This window comes from Schistocerca americana, chromosome 10 (assembly GCF_021461395.2).
Source record: "Schistocerca americana isolate TAMUIC-IGC-003095 chromosome 10, iqSchAmer2.1, whole genome shotgun sequence".
In the NCBI taxonomy this organism is placed as follows: domain Eukaryota; kingdom Metazoa; phylum Arthropoda; class Insecta; order Orthoptera; family Acrididae; genus Schistocerca; species Schistocerca americana.
In genome coordinates, this window is record NC_060128.1 from 188,446,722 (window position 1) to 188,469,809 (window position 23,088).

General features: G+C 41.5%; 2 protein-coding genes across 3 annotated transcripts in view; one reads left to right on the forward strand and one right to left on the reverse strand.

Moving 5' to 3' along the window:
- Window positions 1-13,845, forward strand: part of LOC124552435 — a 68,312-nt gene extending 54,467 nt beyond the window's left edge. The window contains exons 5-6 of one of the 2 annotated variants that reach the window (XM_047126707.1): window positions 5,931-6,088; window positions 13,536-13,845. In XM_047126707.1, coding sequence (XP_046982663.1) covers window positions 5,931-6,088; window positions 13,536-13,716 — 339 coding nt within the window. In that variant the 3' untranslated portion in view covers window positions 13,717-13,845. The remainder of the gene's footprint in view (window positions 1-5,930; window positions 6,089-13,535) is intronic. The other variant, XM_047126708.1, reaches the window with a different exon arrangement.
- Window positions 13,846-14,092: 247 nt separating this feature from the next.
- Window positions 14,093-23,088, reverse strand: part of LOC124552434 (pleiotropic regulator 1) — a 49,535-nt gene continuing 40,539 nt past the window's right edge. Inside the window, exons 8-10 of the mRNA XM_047126706.1 lie at window positions 21,180-21,381; window positions 14,878-15,009; window positions 14,093-14,796 (exon numbers count right to left, since the gene is read on the reverse strand). Coding sequence (XP_046982662.1) covers window positions 14,737-14,796; window positions 14,878-15,009; window positions 21,180-21,381 — 394 coding nt within the window. The 3' untranslated portion in view covers window positions 14,093-14,736. The remainder of the gene's footprint in view (window positions 14,797-14,877; window positions 15,010-21,179; window positions 21,382-23,088) is intronic.

Below are 23,088 nucleotides of genomic sequence, written 5' to 3' on the forward strand. Positions count from 1 at the left end.
GACTGCAAAGTAAAATCCACAGCCAACAGTGCTACACTTTGCAAAATGTTCTACTGTGAAGGGAACTTTTGCTCCAAAAAAGGAGGCTGTCGAACCCAAAATGTCAGATTCTGATTTGAGCGCATAACGAGGCCAAATAGCAAAGGTCACCAGTCTCCTATTCACTCCCCCCCCCCCCCCTCCCCCACCCCACCCCCTCTCCCCACCTCAGGACATTGTAGTTTTTGCACAGAAGTTGGTTTTCGGTGACAAAGCCATGTTACGCGTGTCTGGAAAGGTAGCTTGTCATAATGTGCATGTCTGGGGCACAGAACATCCACACAAGATAGTAAAACATATTCACAATTCATATAAAGTTAATGTATTTTGTGCCATGTCATTTTCAAAATTTATGGAACATTTTTCTTTGCAGAGAAAAATGTGGACGAGTTCATGTTCCTGGAAAAGCTGCAGCAATAGCTCATGCCTCAACTACAAGACGCCGGGGAATTGATTTTTAGACAAGACTGTGCTGCAACACACCTTCTTTCACACAGTTGTGATTACCTCAGTCCCAAACTGCCTGTGTCACATTGGACATACTCACCAGTGCACCCCCCCCCCCCCCCCCCCCACAACCACCACCACAGGGCATCTGACTTGAATACTTTTACTTATGGAATTATGTCAAAGAGTTGTGTGTTTGTGGTCTACAGTCTGAAGACTCGTTTGATGCAGCTCTGCATGCTACTGTGTCCTGTGCAAGCCTCTTCATCTCCGAGCAACTACTGCAACCTACATCCTTCTAAGTCTGCTTACTGTGTTCATCTCTCGGTCTCCCCATATGATTTTTCCCTCCTACATTTCCCTCCAACACTAAATTTGTGATCCCTTGTCTCGGAATGTGTCCTCTCAACAGACTCCTCCTTAATTTCTTTTCTCCCCAGTTCTATTTGGTACTCTCATTAGTTACATGCTGTACCAATATAATTTCCAGCATTCTTCTGTATTACCACATTTCATAAGCTTCTGTTCTCTTCTTGTCTGAACTTCTTATCATCCACATTTGTTGAGTATGAGGATGTTACTCTATCTTTTTTGTTAAAGATACTTTTTTTTGGTAAAATAACATACAAATGATGCAGTTAAAGCCAACTGACCTTCATATAGCGACTAAGATCATCCTTCAAGTATTTCTGAGGTTCAGACGAAATCAATGAAATGCTTTGTTTCAGAATATAAAATATATATCTCAAACTGGTAAACAAATCGCCACTAAACGAAATGTTACTACTAGCCTTATAACCACAAAAATTATATTTCATGTAATAGTATATGGCACCACTGTTATTTAGATAATGTTTTGTCCACAGTAACCTTCATATTTTCTTTCTCTGTCACAGTAGCTGCAACGCAAACTACTGAGCAAAAAACTGGGTACCGAGCGGAATGCTCAAGTATGAGGCATATGGAAAAACGAGAAGTTCAGCCATATGATCTAACCTCTAATTTTTGCACACACCTACACATCTGCACTCAAGCACCAGGGAAGATGCATTCTATGGACATACCATTAGACAGATTTTCACATCATCAACCAATAGTGGTCTGCGTATTGTTACATATGAGGTGTGTCAAAAAAGTATCAAACCTTCCTCTTCCCACACAAACTGATGACACGCAGAAGACTTTCTTCTGAGGGGAAGAGGCAAGGTACATTTGTGCGCAGTTGAGAGTTTTCCTGCCAACAGAAAGCATCAGTTGCAGGCGGTACGCCTATGACTGAGGATATATAGCAACTGTTTGTTGGATTCCAGTAGGTAAACCGATAGAACAAACTGAGCAGCAATATTGCATTGAATTTTATCAAAAGTTTTGTGATACCTGAGTGGAAGCTGTTCACAATTTCAACACAATTTTGAGGACAATGGCAAAAGCATCTCACAGATAAAAGACTGATACAACTGCTTCAAACATGGTTACATGTCACTGGACAGTGAACTGCATACAGGTAGACCATCAATGAGTTGAAATAACAATATTATTGAGAAAGCACGGACTTTGATGATGGAAGACCATAGTGCCACATTACGAGAACTCGCAAACCAGATAGAGGTAACTGTGTTGTGCAAACATCTGGATCTATGGACTGCAAACCTTGGCAGCTCCATAATGTTAATGCACGTACCCATTCTGTGCAATTGAGTCAGTTTCCTCACCAAACGCAACATTCCTGTGATTAGTCAGGATCCCTACTCCTCTCTGTGATTCCATGTGACTTTAGCTATTTCCCAAGCTGATAATGTTCCTGAAATGAGCACAATTTGAGACAACATGCGACATTGTGCAAAATGAAATTGTCCAGCTGATAACTATGAGTACGATGTCTGTTAGAAAAGTATTTGACCTCTGGATCGGAGAAAAAAGAACTGGCTTACCTCGAGTGTTGGACACTTAATCACCATCAAAATAGTTCCCTTGGGACTCCATGCACTTCCACCATTGTTGGAAGATGCAGAAAAAGCTTCTTTTAGAATGGAGTTAGCTAAACTGTCGTTGTGGCCATAATGCCCTCGAGTCTGAAATTGCATTCCTTTCAATGGCCTCTCAAGTTGAGGGAACAGCCAGAAGTTTCAGGGGGCCAAATCAGGATAGTAAGGAGCCAGTTGAAGCACAGGAACCTGGTTTTTAGCCAAAACAGTCAAATAAAGTGGGATGAATATGCTGGAGCATTGTCGTGGTGGAGATGCTAATTTCCTACTGACCAAAAATCTAGTCTCTTGCACCATACAGCATCACATAGATGACGGAGGACTTCCCTGTAGTACACTTTGGTGATTGTTTGACCCTGTGGAGCGTACTCATGGTTTATCAAACTGCAGGAATCAAATAAAGCAGTCATCATACTTTTGACATTGCTACGCATCTGGCGAGCCTTCTTTGGGTCTTGGTGATGAGGAATGCATCCACTGTGACGACTGGGGTTTGGCTTCCGGGTCATACCTGCACACCCAGGACTCGTCACCAGTAATTATGGTGTTCACAAAGTCGATGTCACTTTTTGTAGCGCCCACCACATCCTGTGAGACTTCACAACGAAGTCGCTTTTGCTCCGCCATCAGCAGTTACGGCACGAATTTCACCGATTCCCTCTTCGTGGCCAAATCTTCTGTCACAATGGAATGTGCTGAAAAGTCAATATTCCGCAATTTCTTCAATAGTCACAAGACAGTCCCGCATCACCACAGCATTCACTTTAGCAATGACTCAGTCAGTTCGGCATGTCAATGGTTGACAGGAGAACAGCTTGAACGACACCAAAGTGCAATCACCTTTAAACCGGTTGTACCACTCCTTAATCTATGTGATGCCCATGGCACCATCACCAAAATCCATATGAATCTTCTGAATGGTTTCCACCAGTCGGTCGCCCAGTTTCTGGCAAAATTTGAACAAGAAGTGTCCTTCCAGGCTTTCTGTCATTTCTCTCACAACAAAAACTGGCGCAAGTACTACACACTACCTCACTCAACTGCTGCTCACCGGCAACTGATGCTATCAACAGGTGGGAAAAAATTCATGCACATGCATGAAGATTCGAGATCAGCTAGTGCATGTGCACTACATTCAAATCCGCCAGGTGACTGAAAACTGAAGAGAGAGAGAGAGAGAGAGAGAGAGAGAGAGAGAGAGATGGAAGAAGGGAACAGAAGTGTGTGCATTACATAGGAAACTACTTTGAAGTGGACTGGGGTTCTGTACCTCCAAAACAATATATGTACTTCTGCCAACCATAAGTTCAATACTCTTTGAACATATATTGGACATGCTGACTAGTACAGTAGTATAACAGGGTGTGTATGTGGACAAGGAAAAAAAATCCACGGATTTTTCTCGGATTTCCCAGTTAAAAATACACTTTTTCCATGTTAAGTGACAGTATACTCTTATTCGGCACTGTAAAACTCATCAATCCTTTGAATGTTAATGGTTTTATATACCGGAGTAGAATTTCCCGTCACTTTAGAAAACGTAACTCAGGGGGGGAAAACACATTTTGAAAGACCTTTGATGTGCAGCAACATGTACGCTGGATATTTTCGTATTACGAAGGTATAAATTCGAATTCCACCAAACACTGCATGTCACTTTCCGAAGCATTGAAATTGAGATTGTGATGCGCTTTTGTAAGTCAGTCATAGCCCATGTCACGTGATCTCGCCAGCTGATGACAGCATAGGACACGTGATGTAGTCAGCCAATAGCGTGAACACACAAATAAGAAACGTTACTGGTTTAAATTAATATACGTACCATTCACCTATCATATTGGTCTCAAAGATTAATAAGCTGGAAGAGAAGCCAAGCTTCCACATATAATGTTGATCTTTTTTGCGCATGTTACACTTTAAGATACATCACACAAACGTGCCAGTAAAATTTTTAATAACAACTTAAATGTCTGATCTTTTGGGCTCGAAATTCTTCTAAATGGTCATCCTTAAAGAGTTGATTTTTAAATGAGAGTCAAATGCTTTGTGATTTAAGAAATTCATCGTACATTCTCGAACATAGCTCATCTTATGTAAAAGGAAATCTTTGAATGTAACACTTTTCAAACCACCATTCACAATATTTTCCCGCAACCTGTTAGAAATAGGTTCGTTTCAGCAGTTGCAAGAGAGTGCCAGATAACCACGCTTGCGCAGCTACGACGACGCAGGAAGCCCATATGTTCGTACGTGTAAAACATTAAAAGATCTTACATTATGTCATAAAAGAAACAAGACATCAGAGGATACTTTCGTGAACAATACTAAAACACATAATTTGGCTTATAATGCACATTTGTATGCAAATTTTCTTGCAGTAGCAGGACTGTATTATCTCATGTTTGGTTCTTTATCATGGCATAATGCCATACGTGCACTTGAAATCCAGTAAACAGTTGAAACTAGCCAATAGTGTGAAATTAAACACTTTGTTCCAAATAAATTGACTGCCTCAACAGAAAAGATTAATAAAAGCCAAATCTCTTTAGCAAACCGGCCAAAATAACTTCATTGTTCTGTAAGGCGATTAATGTTTGACTGTCAGAAAGGTGGAAATAAAATCTAAAACTAATAATATATTTTAGCCTTCCGTAAATACGCAAACATATTTTAATTCATTTGACAGCTCCCGGCCACAAAAATCCATTTTGTTATCATTTAATGTGAGAGCAATAAATGAAGAGGAAACAACAAAATCACTAAACGTAAACACAGGTCATGTGGAGACGACCCACCTCCCCACCACAAGTCAGACTGATCTGTGCATCAGCCCCAGATTTACTAATTTCCGAACCGGGGCAATATTAAGTAGTGGCGCCCAGCCACACATCTGTAACGAGAAGTGGGAGAAGGTACTACTCATACACGACTAAATTGTGCATGCGTAAGAGCCCACCCGCAACTGCTGAAACAAATCTGTTTAAACAGTTGTCACGCCACACTCATTGGAGGCAATTTGTTGTTACAAAGCATTGCATAGTCTTCCTAAAGCCTTTGACACACTTTGCTGTTGGCAGACACTTGTATGAGCACTGTTTTGTTGTTGTATATGGCGCATTTCCTTTGAAACTTGGGTTTTATTTTCTTTCTTTTTTTTTCCTCCTGTTCATGTTTTGTTGCTGCAGTATTATTCTGCAGTAGCGGGATACAGTAATATCCTTTGTTAGAGTATTGGTTCTTACCAGTCAAAATCACAAAAATTTAACTGAAAACTAAAATAATGAAAAATTCCCGGGTTTTTCCCAGATCTCCCGGTTGTCCCGGGTCGTATACACCCTGTGTAAGAGTAATGTTGAAATAATTCCCTTAAATATCAGTGTGGCAGCTCTTTGTCAGTATACAGTACAGAAACATGCAGCAGCGGCCACATTCCATGTGCCCCTGTCTCCTCTGCTGCAGAGGTCCCCCGGGCTGCTGGTGCCGTGGCTGGTGCTGAATGGGCTGTCGGTGCCACTGGTGGTGCTGGCGGCGGTGCTGTTCGCCGTATTGGCTGGCCTCGGTGAGGCCTTCCTGCTGATGACAGCCATTCTCCTCGTCGGCATTTGTGTCTCCTGTGAGTAAGTCTAATAGAGCGCACAATTTCAAAATGGTTTCACAACGGCGCTGCAGTGGACATCAGATGTTAAGTCCCATAGTGCTTAGAGCCATTTGCAGTGAACGGGACTCTGACGCAGTACCATAGGTACACTTATTATCTGAAAGTACAATCAAACATAGTATTTAGCTGTGTGTTATATCGAATGGAGAATCGTCGATAAATGTAGAATAACTTCAGGTGTGCAACAGGGGAAGTGTGTTAGGGCACTTCCTGTTCACATTGTATATTAATGACTTTGCAGACAATATTAACAGTAACCTCAGACATTCTACAGCTGATGCAGTTACCTATAATGAAGTAATGTCTGAAAATGGCTGCAAAAATGTTCAGCGAGATCTTGATATGATTTCAAAGTGATGTTATAAGGCTGGCAACTTGTGAGTCACAGTTTGAAATACAAATAGCAGGGTTTAACAGTTGGTACTGATATGAAACGGAATGACCACACAGACTCAGTCACAGGTAAAGCAGACAGCAGACTTCTGTTCCTTGGTAGAATACTACAAAAATGCAATCAGTCTCTAAAGGAAACTGCTTACAAAACACTCATGAAACTGATCCCAAAATATTCCTGATGTGTGTGGGACCTATTTCAAACACTCACTAACAGGGGCTATTGAACATATGCAAACAAAGGGGAACATGAATGGTCACAGGTCCAGCTTTGTTAAGAGCCTATGGGAGAGCATCATGGAGTGAGGGAGAAAAAAGGAGAATAGAAGAGAGAGGGGGGAGAGAGTGAGAGGAAGATGGAAGGGGGGGGGGGGGAGACAGAAAGAGAGAGAGAGAGAGAGAGAGAGAGAGAGAGAGAGAGAGAGAGAGAGATGCTTGAAGCTATATGCAAATGAGGACAAACTTTTAAGTTACTAAGTTATGAATCTAGGTACATACTACAAACCCCTATGTAACACAACCATGGAGATAGCAGGATACCAAAGAAAACAGTGCACACAGAGGTGTCTAACAATAATCCCTCCCGTGCCCCATACATGAATGACACTGGAATAAGAATTGATAACTATCATCCATTTCACAGATTTTTGTAGAGTATAGGTAGAAACATTGATGGCATGTGAATTTTACAATTGTTGTGCAGACTGGTTTGCTGCACCTCTCCATGCTGCTCTATCCTGTGCAAGCCTCTACACACACACACACACACACACACACACACACATTCTCTCCAATGCTAAATCAGTAATCCCCTGATGGGTCAGTACTTCATAATCAGTTGCTCAACATACCCATCTAATCTTCATCATTCTTCTGTACCACCAAATTAAAAAAAAAAAAAAAAAACTTTTCTATTCTCTTCTTGTCAGAAATGTGCATCCTCCATATTTGACTCATATACCCAAACAAATACCTTATGGCAAGACTTCCTACCACTTAAATTTATATCCAATGTTAACAAATTTCTCTTCTTCAGAAATACTTTTCTTGCCAGCGACAAAAAAATGGTTCAAATGGCTCAGAGCACTATGGAACTTAACTTATGAGGTCATCAGTCCACTAGAACTTAGAACTACTTAAACCTAACTAACCTAAGGACATCACACACATCCATGCCCGAGGCAGGATTCGAACCTGCAACCGTAGCGGTCGCGCGATTCCGGACTGTAGCACCTAGAACCGCTTGGCCACTCCGGCCGGCTGCCAGCGACAGCCTACATTTTATATCATCTCTACTGATGTCATTTTGTTGCTCAATAGCTAACTCATCTGTTATTTTTAATGTCTCATTTCCTAATCTAATCCCCTCGTCTTACAATATGTTTTCAAATCACCATCCTTTCTGATCAACTGGTCTTCCAAGTCCCTTGCCACCTCTAATGGAATTGCAATGCCATCACCAAGATTTTTATGTCTTCTCTCTGAACTTTAATTTATTCTCCTGATTTATGATTGATTTCATTTACTGCTTGTGCACTATACACATTGAATAACATGGGAGATATGCTACAACCCAGCCTTACTCCTTCCTCTTCATATCCTTCGATTGCTTTAACTGTTGTCTAGTTTCTGTACATGTTGCAGACAACCTTCTGCTCCCTGTATTTTAACACTGTTGCCACAAAAATTTCAACCAGTGTATTCCAGTCAACACTGTTAAAAGCTTTCTCTAAATCTACAAACATTGTAAATGAAGTTTGCCTTTCTTCAATCCATCTATTAAGCTAAGTCTCTGGAATCCATGTCGGCTTCTACCAATTTTTACATTCTTCTGTAAATAATTTGTGCACATATTTTGCAACCATGACACCTTAAACTGATGGTTAAATAGTATTCGTACCAGTCAGAATCAGCCCTCTTTGGGGTTGGAGTCATTACATTCTTCTTGAAGCCTCAGGTTGTTTTGCTTGTCTTGTATATCTTACACAAAAGGTGGAATAATTTTCTCATTGCTGCATCTTTCAAAGATCTCAGCAAGTCTGATGGTATGTCATCTACTCAAGGAATCATGTCTTTCAGTGCTCTGCCAGATTCATCTCACAGTGTCATATCTCCAACTGTAAGACATGTGATCAATATAGTCCAAACCAGCAATGGGGAACAATCGAGTGATGATAAAAATTGGTTATAAATGGAAAAACTACAATGTTAGAGTAAAAGGCACACTTTTCACTTAATTGTCATATTAGGTGTTTATATGTTGTAAAAAGCTGCCACTAGGGGCTTACATTTAGCGATGAAATGCCAAACTACAGACAAGTCAGAGCACACTCTTATCCGTGGAATAAAGCCAGCATAACACAATATGAGAATAATCACCCTTTTCTTTATGCCATTTGCTACCTGCTTCCCTGGAAGCAAAATAACACATGACAAAGTAAGGATGACATAAAAAGCAGGCTAGCACAGACAAAGACAGCATTGCTGGCTAAAAGAAGTCAACTAGTATCAGCTTTAATTTGAGGACAAAAAATTCTGAGTATGTATATCTGGAACACAGCATTTAATAAGAGTGAACCACGAACTGGGGTTAAACCACAAAAGGAGAGAATCAAAGCATCTGAAAAGTGGTGGAGCAGAAGTACGTTGAAATTTACGTAACATAAGAAATAAAGAGGTTTCCCGCAGGCTCAGTGATGAGACGAATACGTGGAAACCGACGAAAAGAAGGATGATGATGATAATGATTGGTTTTTGGGGCACTCAACTGTGCAGTCAGCAGCACCCATACAAAGTCCCAATGTTTACACATTCCATTTTCTTTTCATAATCCAATCTAGTCAACTCTCACAAATGATGATGATGATGAATGATGAGGACAACACAAACACCCAGTCCCCAGGCAGATGAAAATGAGGAGGGACACAACAATGGGATGTGCTTTATGAGATCAATGAATGACTCATGTAGTACTTGAGTGAGCTGTAGAGGGTAAGAACTGTAGTGGACAGCAGAAACTGGAATATATCCAAAAAATAATTCCAAGTGCTGTTCTGGGATGAAGAAGCTGGCACAAGAGAGGAATTTGTGGCAGACCACATAAAAACAGTGAGACGACTGATAGAAGAGGGTGGGGGAAAACTCTCCAGGAGGGGGAAATTTATTACTAAGTGGACAAGTATGCAAATATTACACTCTGTCATTGGGAAGCTGAGCACTCCCAATGACCTCTCGAACTGCTGGACAGCACGTGTAATATGCCACACAGCTGTTGCAGTGGAGTTGGTATGAGATAGGATGGCCCTTCCTCTGACAGGGATTATGTACCCATACCAACATAGGAATTTAGGTGAGTAAAATTACGGTTTAACATCCTGACAACAATGGGATAGAACACAAGCTCACATGTGATAAGAAACCATCTCATAATTCAAATTAAATGATTAATGGAAAAATTCAGAAAGAGTGGTCAGACAGGAGTTTCAAAGCCACTCTCCCTCCCCTGCGCCACCTCATTTGACCATGACCACTACAGCAGCTCTCGGTTACAGCACTGGAGCAGCACGTGCCATCTGAATTTGTGGGCCAGGCCTCGCAGTAAACACTGTCGGAAGGAGGAGTCACGTGAGGACGCTTAGGGTTTTTGGGAGGAATATTGTTAATTTTGAGGCAATCACAAGTTAGTTGAAACTGTGACTCAGGGTGCAGTTTAGCTTCTGTGTCAGATAATGAGGTGGCAGAGGATACCTCTTTGTAGTTGGTTAGAGAGAACAGTCAGAGTGCACGTAAAAAAGAAGGAACAATGAGTAAAGTTTAACTTCCCATCAATGTCATTGGAGCAAAACATCAAATAAGGCAGGAACATAGAAGGAAGTTAGCCATATCCCTTTAGAAAGAACTTCTCCAGCATTTGCCTCAAGAGATTCAGGGGGAACAGTGGGAAACTTAAATCTGGACATGTGTACAGGGTGTCAGTGCACTGGGTGTGTGGAATACAGCTGCTTTATAGAGGGTCACTCAGGGCTTTGATTACCTATCATTGTGCCTCAAAATGAGGGACATCCTACTCGAGATGCTTCCCACCCCTCCAAAAGTGGTATTCTGTTGTCCACTCAACCTCAACAACATCCTACTCCATCCCTATCCCAATACCAACCCCTTGCCACAAGGGTCATAACCCTGTGGAAGACCCAGATGAAAAACCTTCCCAATCCACCCACCCAGCACTTCCTATTCCAGTCCTGTCACGGGTTTATCCTACCCCAAGAGGGGCCAGGCCACCTGTGAAAGCAGCCACGTCTATTACCAGCCCTGCTGCTATCATTTCACAGCTTTTTTTATTGGTATGACTACCAACCAGCTGTCCGTCAGGATGAACGGTCACTGTCAGACTGTGGCCGTGAGCGAAGTAGACCACCTTGTGACACAACATTCAGCTGAACATAACACATTTGATTTTAATGGGTGCTTCACTACCAGAGCCATCTGGATCCTTCCCTCCACCACCAGCTTCTCTGAATTGCGGAGATGGGAGCTATCCTTACACCACATTCTCTGCCCTATATTTAACTGGCCTCAACCTAGGTAACATACTGGCCCTATGCCCTCCACCTAACAGTTTCCCATTCTGCCTTCTCATTCTCATCTCCCACCCTGTTTATTTGCAACCCTCTGCGAACACATCTGCATGTCTTTCCTCACTTCTTTCCTTTTTTCCTTTTCTCCCCACCTCCCTGCCCTACAACCTACTGACACTGTGCCAGTTGGGAGGCTAGTCCTTTCACACTTAAACAGACAGTGTTCGTCTCTTTCCCCATCCGTACATTGTTGATATTCCTACCTGGAGTTTCAGTTTGATTTGTCTTCACATATGTTTATATTCTTCATTTGTGTGGCCATAGTGTCCGTAGTTGCTTTATAATTCTAGAGGGTATTTTTGGTCTGTTGTTGCAACTACAAAAATGTGTGATTTTTTCACCAGACACATTTTGCTTTATTGTGGTAAAGCATCATCAGTGGTCTTTAATTAAGTTATTTACATTTTGATTTGCTTTTTAGATCAAAAAACAATTAGTTAAGAATCGGTTGAGACACGGATTTTTGTAGTTGCAATGACAGACCAAAAATACCCTCAAGACGTATGTTTATAATATGTATTTTATGTTCTAGGCACATACACACCATGTATAACACACGTTCAGAATTGTTGCCTTGTCCAAACTGGGTTCAACGTGTCTGAGACCACTTTTCAGAGCAAGCTGACGCTGATGATGTTAATCTCCTCCAGTGTACGTCAGGCCAGTTTTTATAGAGCCATCCATTAAGGTAGTCCAATAGCGAAAAGTTTGAGGACATTAAATCTTCTCCTCTTTTCCCTTTTCTTTGTCCATTTCCTCCGGCCTCCTCTCTCTCTCCACCTCCTTTGCCTCCCCTCTCTCTGTCCACTTCCTCCACCACTCCTTTCTATCTCCTCCTGTCTCTCTCCCTGTCCATCTACTACTGCCCCAACTCTCTCTGTACATCTGCTCCTCCTGAACCTCTCTCTCTCTCTCAATCTATCTGTTCCTGCCCTGAGGTCCATGCCCTCCTCCCCCCTCTGACTCCATCTCCTCCTGCCTTCTATTTCCTCACACTCCCTTTTATCTCCTCCTTCCCATCCCCCACTCTCCTCTCTCTCTCTCATTCTCTCCATCCTCGATCAGACCATCTCCCCCCCCCCCTTTCTCTGTCTATTTCCTCCTCTCCCCTATTTCCTTCTCCCCCTCACTGTGTCTGTCCCCTTCTCCTTTTCTCCTTCATACCTGTGTCCCTGTCCTCCTTCCCCCTCTCTGTCTGTCCATTTCTTCCTACCCCCTTCTGTTTCCAAGTTTCACTCCCACTAAAACTGGAGGTTGCTTCTTCTTACGCCCCCAGTATTTCATTCCATGACCAAGTTTGGTCGAAACTGATCCAGGTGTTTAGGAGGAGCTTTTCACGTGCTACACTACTTTTTCACCCCCCCCCCCCCCCAATCCCTTTGATATGTAGGTGGTTCTTACCCCCACAGCGATTTTAGTTTAGGCAGAGTTGTGGAATATATATAGATTCGATCACCAAAAAACTCGCTCAAGGGATGAATTGTCTCATTAGATATATGACAACTGGTGTCATCCTGCTGCAGCTGACATTAATTTGCCTCAAGATGCAATATACATTATGTTAACAATGTCCTGATAAACAACTCTTATAACCACATTTTCAAAGAAAATAGGGTTCACTGAATGAAATTTTCACTATGCAGTGGAGTGTGCACTGATATGAAACTTCCTGGCAGAATAAAACTGTGTGCAGGATCGAGACTCAAACTCGAGAAGAGTGGCTTTAAACTGCCAAAAACTTCCATAGGGTTCACTATTTGACAATGCAATGTGGCACACTACACTCCAATTTTATGACAGTGCAATCTGCTTTCATGGAAGACATGGATCTTGAGTTAACTAAGTTCTTATATTTTGACTAGCCACACATCCCCTAAAGTGAAACAACCACACATCAATGAAGAAAGCACAATCCCCACCTCAGCCAGTTTAATGTCCATCAAATTGGTTGATTTCCCAGTTCTCTACTTACCAACTAATCTGCATTCTCGAAGAAGAGCAATTAATCTCGTTACTGACACATTGTTCAGATGTTGCATTTGTATATTTCTCACAAAATGCTTCTAGTACATGTGCATATGAACAACTAGAAAAACATTGTTCAACAGTGAAAATTTGCTGCTCTTGGGAAAAGGACATGTTTACCAAGGAATGAATTGTGCAATATGGCAGATGTCACAGTCTGTTATTGTTACCGATACGTATGGTGGTAGCTTGTGAACAGACTCTTTATTTTCATGTGAAGGATGTTTTAATTGCAATGCAGTTCAACTGATGAAGACAACAGGTTTTTATCGAACAGCATCCACGCATAAGCAGTTTCTCAAAATCGAAGTACTGATTGTCTACATGTGACATTCTCTCCTCTTATTTCAGTCCTGCCAGCCTTCCTGGTCTACATCGTGATGAGCACTCGCTACGAGTTCCAGACCGTGCGGCTGATACGCTAACCTATCAGCCTCCAGCACTCACTTCTGTGTTCGCGACTCACCTGCTGGCTCAAATAACCTACAGAAATGCACTGCGGCAGATTTCAGCAAGACAGCCTTTTGTGTAAAATTAACACAACTGAAACTGATGGTCTCTTCAAGCCAAAGGATACAAATGGTATCTGGCATCAGAAATATGGCCAAATCTGTAAAAATGGCTTAGTTTTGTGCTTTTAAATTTTTTTCTTTTCTTTTTTTTTTTCTTTTTTTTTTCAATTGTGCAACAATTTTATATTAATGGCTACTTCTGTCGATTCCAAATCTCTTCCATTTCTATACAATAGTGCCATAATTTTTATGCGACAGTTTCTTAGTGGCGTATTTGGTTGCTTACCTCAGATATCAGCAGACATGCTGTAGCTGACGAGCTGATTACTCGTGATACATATTTATGTCTCCTAGGAAGATGGAGATTCCCAAACAGTGCATCAATAAAAATAAATATACTTTAAAAACACCAATTTAATTAAAAATTTAATTGCATTTTGCTAGAAAGCTATATTACTATAAATGTATGACAGGTAAATTCTAATTAAAGGACTGAACTTACATTATGTTACACAACTTGCCTTATGCTTAGCAAATGTGATTTGCGGAAAAATCCTTATTCTGCTTTCAGCAGACATACTGAATATAATTCCTGCATATTTGCTACTTTAAGTTTTGAAACAAAATAATTTTAACATTTTAATATAGAAATATATTTTTCTAACAAGACAAAATGTTTCAGTTTTTATTGATTTTTCTATTTCACTATGACCTCAGAGTTGATTGTCGGTTAAGCAACAGCATTCATCTCAAAACTGAAAATGAATTAATGGTGGCTACAGAATGCTGTACATAACTGATTTCTTTAATTAAAATGCCTATATTCTTTTCCAAAAAATGGATCAGTCACCATACACACACGAATTCTCTTACAGTAAAAGATAATGAACTGCAACGATTCTGCTTTTTCTTGATTTGTTATGACTGTTGGAGGAATCTGTGAGAGATGAACTGTTTCTATACTGACATCGCATTTATTTTTAGGTCGGACAGCCATGACCGATCCTTTACATACACGTGCTCCGCAACTTTCACCACACTTAGTATTTCCTCCTCTTGAGTATTTCTGGTCGCCAGTGGATCGGGTGTGTTTCTTCGGTCTGCAGACACAAAAAGAGTTATGTTAGTATCGTATACCAAACAATTCACTCAGCAGTACGTACGACACAGTGAGTACTTACAGCCGTGTCGTCCTCCTTGTAAATCTTTATCGTCTTGTCTGCCTCAGTAGTAATGAGTCGGCTACCGCTCATGTCGAAAGTCATGGAGAAAATGCCGGACTCGCTGTCCATAGAACCTGGCTGCACGGGAGCCTGGAAAATGACATTGAGGCAGTGATAAATGTTCTAAATCCAAATGTTGGAGCAGAAGGACCAAAGATCACTTACAATAATGCACAGACAGTGAACACTATCGTCACTGTGTGAGGTAGGAAAAAAAGTAGTTAATTTTGATTTTTGGGACGACATATAACCAGAAGAAAACTGAGGCAATGGTGAAGAATGTAGTGACCAGCTCTGTCGTACTTCTGCTCTCAAACTACTTCCATAAGCTGCCATTTGAAGGCACTAATAAAACAAATGGAAATTCAAGGACAGAAAGCCTTCCGTTTCTTCATCAGTATATATGACATTGAATAGTGATACCTTACGTGTATATATTGTCAGCAGTTTAAAATTAGTAATCCAGTAAAATTTTGTGGACTGTTTAAAGGAAATGTTTGCAGTTTGATCCACATCAATTACAGATTTAAAAAGGCTCTGAAGAGTGCAGAGAATTCACAAATAAAATGTCAGTGCACTCGAGAAGACATTCACCAGTATGCAGTCTTCAGTCAGAAACTGACATTTCTTCTAAATCTGAGGGCCAACATCTGTGATATGTGTATTTTGGGTCCGAGGAATACTGTGAAGTTTTTGCAGTGTACAAGAGTATCTTCAAAATTAAAGACACAGCCTAAGAGAAAGTTTGTGAGCTGCTCTTTTATGCTGAAGGGAGTGTGAAACCAGTCACTAACCTCAATATTCTACAACCACATCCCCTCCCACAAGTGCGAGACAACCTGATATCTCTATTCTGCACCTCCTCACTAACTTAGCTAATGCTGCCCCCAGCTGACCTCAAGTGGTACCACTGGACCCTAGTATTGCTCCTCCATTGTTCACAGAGGTCCAAACGAATGAGCCTACATCTCAAGCAGTGGGATCAAACTCGCCAGTTGACTGGAAAGGTGCAATGTGACAAAGAGCTGGCGGTCATATTGACCACTTTTTGGACAAACTGTTATAAAAAGATGCTAACCATTTTGTCTGCTGACTATCCATAGTTCGTGTTCCCTTTGCACCCAGTACCCTGCTCATCACTGTCAATGACACTTCCCTCAACTCTAAAATCCCCAGAGCCCATGGCCTTGCCAGTACTGAACACTACCTCCCCCCCCCCCCCTCCCCCACCGACTGATTACAAGCCCAAAAGCTCCTTGCTGGTCACCATGACCAATTATATCCTCACCCCACAATTATTTCTTCTTTGAAAGCATCATCCACAAACAAATCTGCAGTACAACAATGGGCACCTGCATGGCACCATCCAATGCCAACTTATACAAGGGCTATCTAGAGAAAATCTTCCTAACCATCCAGAGTCCTAAACTCCTCGCCTGGTTCAGATTCACTGATGACGTCTTCATGATTTGGATCACAAGTGGGCACACTCTATCCCCATTCCTACAGAACCTCAATACCCTCTCCCTCATTTCACTTTGAACGGTCCTCCACAGCCCAACAAGCCTCTATCCTCAATGTCAAACTCCATTTCAAAGATGGCTATATCTTTACCTCTGTCCACATCAAGTGTACTGTACACCAACAATACGTACAGTTCAATAGCTGCTACTTATTCCATAACAAGAAGTCTCTTTCATACACCCTAGCCACTTGCAACTGTCACATCTGTACTAATGAGCTGTGGCCTCCACATATGTCAAGCATCTCACTGGAACCTTCACAGACCAAAATTGCCCTCCCCACCCATGGCTTATATATGAGCTGTCATACATCCTTGCACTACAGCCTACTCCAGTCTTGTAAAAGCTGTGAAAGCGGCCATGCAGTGCAACAGCTTCACTGAAACCACAGCACCACATTCTACTTCAGGGTAGCCACTAATGAGCTGTCTGTCTGAATGAACAGCCTCCTTCTTTTTCTTTGTCTGATGAAGGGCTTTGTCTGGTAGCTAAGAAACATCCAACAGTCTATCTTACAGTCTATCGTAACCCTAACAATACCAACAGGGTGATGGTACTTTCTTCCCACCTTTTGTAAATATTGTTATCTGGTCATGTACTTACAAGGGAACGGTCAGACTTGTCATGTCGAAACCTGTGTTGCTTTTTTTACCACTGTGAGTTAACATTGCAAGAAGTTTGTATGCAGAATTTTAGCTGCTGACACGACCTGGAAGTCTGTAAACAATTTTATGAAATAAGACATTATTGTCACATGGTTTCCGCACTTATAACTGCCTCTTGTACAACCCTGACCTCTCTCGCAACGTTATACCAATGCCATCTAGGGACAAGGTGGAGTTAGATACGCGCCGCTCTCTTGCCACAGCAGTGAGAGAGCTGATACCCCCAGTGAAAGCAATCGTATGATAATTAAACATTCGTTGACAAATATGGCTGATATGTTATCTACAACATTCATTCCAAATAGCTATGAAATAGACACAAATAAATATACGATTTAGAAAACGTCCAAATTTTATTTCTTGTAATTACCGCAAAAATGCGAAATAGTAATACAATGTTCAAAACATAGGTTTCTTGTGCACCAAGAACATACAAGCAAAGACGACATTTGACAGCCCTGCGAATCACAGACGTTGTTAGATGTCCGTAGACAAAACTGGGCTGGTGTTAGGAATGAATCAGGCCTAGTATCAGTATATTTCGAGGAGTTTCACGCATATTTAATCAAATTCTGAAACCGTTGGGAGGAAAATTGATAATGTAATACTGATTGCAGCTTGAGAATATTGTCACGGTGATAGACAGGAAATTGCAGTGATCTGCACACAATAATTTTCTCTGTAAGTTTTCTGTAAAATGCCTTCCACTGACGCAAAAATTCTCTGTCTAAAGGTTGAATTACGTTCGTCGTGCCAGGTGGAATCTGAAGTATCTCTACTTCTTTGTCAGGGTGGGCTTGAAATACAGCTTTTAATGAATCAGACCTTTTATGACCTGACCACGAATCTAGAAGGAGAAGAGATTTGTTCCCGCAGAACGGAAGAAAAGCATGATGCATGAAAAGGATAACGTTTTCATTTCCCATTTTTTCAGACTTCGATGCGTCTACCACAAGATTGTTTGCGTAGAACATTGTCCTTTTGACACGTAGTCCAAAATGTCCAGTTGGTTCTTGAAAACACACATATAGTTTAGGTAGCAATGAACCATCCAGACTAATTATGGGCATTATAGTGTACGAATGGGCGAGTGCAGTCGTGGACTGCGCAATCGCCTCAATATGTTTTTCCCCTTTGAATGACAGTGTTCTTTTCGCACTCATTTCTCTTTGAAAACCTGACTGATCTGCATTGTACACGTACGATTCACTAAAACTAGCGATCTTATTTTTTTCATTCATAAAAAAGCTTCTATCATTTCAATACAAATTTTGTTATCTTTCTTGCCACAATTTTATGTGATCTTTTGAAGCGACTAATCCAACTTTGAGAAGCTGTAAATTCATTAGCGCCTATAGCATTGGCAATCTCTAACGCCAAATCATGCAAAGTTGTATTGCTGACACTAAATGACTGTTGTCTGGCATTGGTAAATAGCTCAGAAAGTCGCGCGTTTATCTCCGTCGCAATTTCCAGTCGACTCTTACGTCGTCCAGTGACTTCCTTTTTCCATCTATACAATTCACTTTCGGAACGGACAAAGTGATACTTATTTTGAACAGTACTGACATGTAGGCATTTCTTACCACTTTCGTTCAACCAATATGTCACCGCTTTTTCTTTGTCTGATAAGGTAATTGTAGTTGCTGGTGTTACTTTCGGAGATAATTGATGATGGTACGTGGCACTATCACTCGAAGAGTCTTCATGAGTGCAACTTTCGTTGGTGGCTTTGCCGTCTGTAGATTCACAGTCTGCAATATTGAGTGTTTCAGTTGTTTCAAGCCACATGTCTGCACCATTTACATGCTCGTCTAGAAGTTTAACAACCACATCGCACAACACATAGTCTTCACGCGTGTTTTCAGTTGATTGCTTCATTTGGCGTCTGTGGTACATCTCCATGGCAAGCAGCAAAACATTTACAGGGTTCGCCATCACCTGTGAGGGGAGATTGAATGTTCACCGTAAAGTGGCTTGCGGAGTATAGATGAACATGTACAGAACATCTTTCACATCTCTAACCAGTTTCAGATCGGTATGTTTCGAAATACGTACCACAAATTAAAAGGATGTGCATGCCACAGAAACGAATATTCGTTTCCCCTTTCCACCAAAACCGTGCAGCGATATTCCTCTTTAGTGAACTCCGCGATAAGACGGCCGCACTTCCCGACCATGTGCACAACGCTCACGACTCACCATTTCCAGGGGTGGCCAGCCGTCACTGCAAGCACCAAGCAGGAAACACAGCCATGTTCGTGATTTTTTTTAGGTGACTTCCAGTTCATGTCAGCAGCTACAATTTTGCATATGGACCTTTTGCACAGTTAAATAACAGTGCTAAAAAAAGCAATACATGTTTCGGCATGAAAAGTCTGACCATTCCCTTGTTAGTATGGTAAAATTCTGAAAAATATATTTATTGTTTTTAATGACTTCTTCTAACCAGATTCTCTCATCAACGTATTTTAAGTAATCTGCAGCTGGTGCCACTTGTCACTTTCCGCATTCCAATTCCTTCGACTGGGCCAGCCTCCTCCTCATAGTCCTCTGGCATCCATCATGTCCCAGACATCTTGATCCCTGCTCCCCCAAGTTTGCCCAAACTTTATTCTTTCTACTGGGGTCACTCCCACACTTTCTTTGGCCATCAACTATCACCCATCCCTTCTAGATGTCGGCAATATTTTAGAAATTTTGTCTCTGCAGTGACTATTACTGGTGTCTATTACTGACACCCATACTTTCTCTTAATTTGGTATTTAGTAAACAGTCCACCTTGGAGAGGCCACAACTTCATCTCCAAAAGTCCCAGTCCAAGCAACTCATTTCTGTTCAGTACCCACATTTTTGTTCTGTACATAAAGATGTTTTCAACAACTGAAAGATACATCACATGTTTGAGCCTTTTTGTTATTGAAAAGAACTGAGTTCAGTTGCCATACAGTCCCCTGCCCTGCCCTATTTTATTATTTGTGTCATCTTCACTCCTTCCATCTGATGACATCGTAACTACCAGATACTTAAAAGACCTGCATCCCCTGATCTTACTGGCTGCAAACTCCAGATCCTCTGTCGTATTGTTGCAAATGTTCCGATATTTGGTTTTTGTCATGCTTATTGTGAGGAACTATCTTCCATACTCCTCTTTTAACTTCCAAAGCATGTACTCAGCATCATCCATGTCTCCTGCTACAATGACTTGATCATCAGCAAAGAAAAGTGCATACGAGATTTTGTCCCCTACAAGGACTCTCATGCCTTCACATTTGCTTCTCCAGGCTGTAAGTGCATCCTCCACATTGATTTTAAATAGTGTCAGCACTAATGCACATACCTGATGTTACACTTTTGTAAGGGGAAACTCCAGTGACAGTGACTTTGCTACTTTGACAGTACTCAGACGTCTATATTTTTATTTTATTATTTATTTTCAATTAAATTTAATTCGAAAATTTATTTTTAACTGAGGTGGTCAGAAAGTCTCTTCACCCCTTCCCCTTAGCACTCGATTCAAAATTCCACAATAAATATCATATTCAGTATTTTCATGTTCAAATGATGTCGTTAATAAAAGTCAACAAAACAAGATTTGTATTTTATTCTTATTGTGTTGGTCTTAAAGTGTGCACCCCTCCCCCCCCCTCCGGGTTGGTAGTATGTTATTCAAAATGGGTTGCTACTGGTAAGAGAATGCTAAAACATATTATCATGTTGTGGACCATACTTAAACACCAGTCTCTATTTAAAATGCATATCGTTAATAAAAGTCAATGAGAATTAACAATATTTGTTTATTTTTTATTTTTTGCAGCGGCCACAAAATACTCCCTTACTGGTAGTATGTCACTGAAAATGCACTGGTATTGCTCAGGTTAAATGTGCTTGTTCCCAATCAACACCTTGCTGTATGTGGCAAGCAGCAAAGTTTCCATACACCTGGAGACTGCACAAAATAAATTACGCTTCAAAAAATTAAAAGAATAACAAGCAACACCAACTAAATTGGGCACAGGGAAATGAAATCCACAATTAAACTGCACAGCACAGACAGCTGGCAGCGCCTCACCTGCAAGCGTTGGAAGTTGTAGCCGGTGCGCCAGTCCCAGCAGTGCAGCGTGCCATTGTCCGCACCCGACACCAGCACCCCCTCCGGATTCACCGCCAGGCAGTTGATAATTGCGTTGTGGCCCGGCAGGTTCTGCACGAACTTGCCGTCTGGGCACTTCCACTGCTTGATGTTGTCAGGTGAGGCAGACGCAAACATATACCTGACGACACAGTACGGAAAGTTACATCTTCTACTGACTGCAGTCGGCGAGGAGCAGTGCGAGGTGCGAGCTGCAGTTAAGGGGGAGAAAGAGGCCTCAGGTAGTAGAGGGAGAGTGCCTGTCTAGCTACGATCGACCTCATAAATATCGGGCCATCAATCGGCACATCCGTAAGGCCAAATGGAGGCCACTCGAGTAAGTGTCACTACTGTCAAATGTTGTTGCCAGTGTCCTGTAGATGTTACTGTTGTTCACATTATTACGCTGTTTGCCTGTATGCTGACAATGTATTGTGCAAGCATTGTGTCAATAGTCATTCCTCTTCCAATTTTCAAACATGACTAAAGAGAAGTGTACTCAACATTATAACACAAAACCGTTGCTCTACATTTGAAGTGCACTGTCCAATGTGAATGTAAAATTCTTCTTTAACAAATATAGTATCAGTGTAACACAAATGAGATAGATTGCAAGTGAGTAAGATTTACGTAAAGTGGTAATCTAAGAACTGACTTCTCATAAGCAGCAAGGATAGCACCAAATTTTAAACGTTTCATCATTCATAAGAGATCGCAGTTCTGCTTTTTACATAGCTTAATGAAACAAAATAACTTTCTGTGAGAGCCAGCTGCGTATTTCAAGATTCCAGAAATGAAAGGCAGATGCATTTGACTTCAGTGTTACAATAAGCACAACCAAATTTTATCCCAGAATTAAATGTTAATAATACATTTGCTACAAATCCATTTTCACCACTAGTATTCGCAACGATATCTCACTTTCCCTTAGAAACTGATACGAGACACCTTTGGTCTTACCACCACTCCAAAAACTGACAAGTAGGACGTAAGAAATGCACATAAATCTCACTAATATATAAAATACAGTACCCACTATTACCGTACTTCCCTACAGCTCAGAAATACTGCAGATAGTGTTCCTTTCCCCCGTCCTCACACTGTGCTTCGAGGTACGCACATATATACCCACGGACACAATTCACTTGACATTTCCCAAACGGACTTGGGCGAGCAATCTGAAAGCAGAAGTAGTCACTGCAGGTCCGGGGTAGCTTTCTCCTAACCCCCCCCCCCCCCCACACACACACCATACGTCTCTCCCCCAACGTCTGCCAGCACATGCTGACCACTACAATGGTATCTCCAATTTTACTGAGGACAAAGAAAGACCAGTTGACAAACAGAGGAAGTAAAGTCTCTCACAGGGAGTACTGCAGATAGAGATCAATTTGCAGTGAGCTCGAGGACAAAGTACACTACAAAGCTTTGAGGGTGACTAGGTGGGCAATCGGCAAGTCTGGGATCAGATTCCCGGGCAGCACAAGCAACTCAGGAAATGACTCGACAACTTGAAAAATGCTGAGCTGTGATGTGGTTCTAAGTGCAAATTAAACAGAATGTCACAGTGAGCCAGTTTGGAGCTCAGAGGAAGGCGAGGGCATACCACCTGTGATGTGACTGAGCCCAGTGTGGCACTGTGCCCTTCCAACTGCCCGTCAGGCCACTGACAGCATTATCTTTTACCTCACATGGACTCTTTTGACGATTTAATCACTGTTGCACTGTGTTACGACATAATTACTCAGGCATGTGTAACTTTTTCTTTTCATTTTCCATCTGTATTATTATTCTTGCTCAGTAGTGTATCATACCACAAATAAAGTAATATACACTACTGGCCATTAAA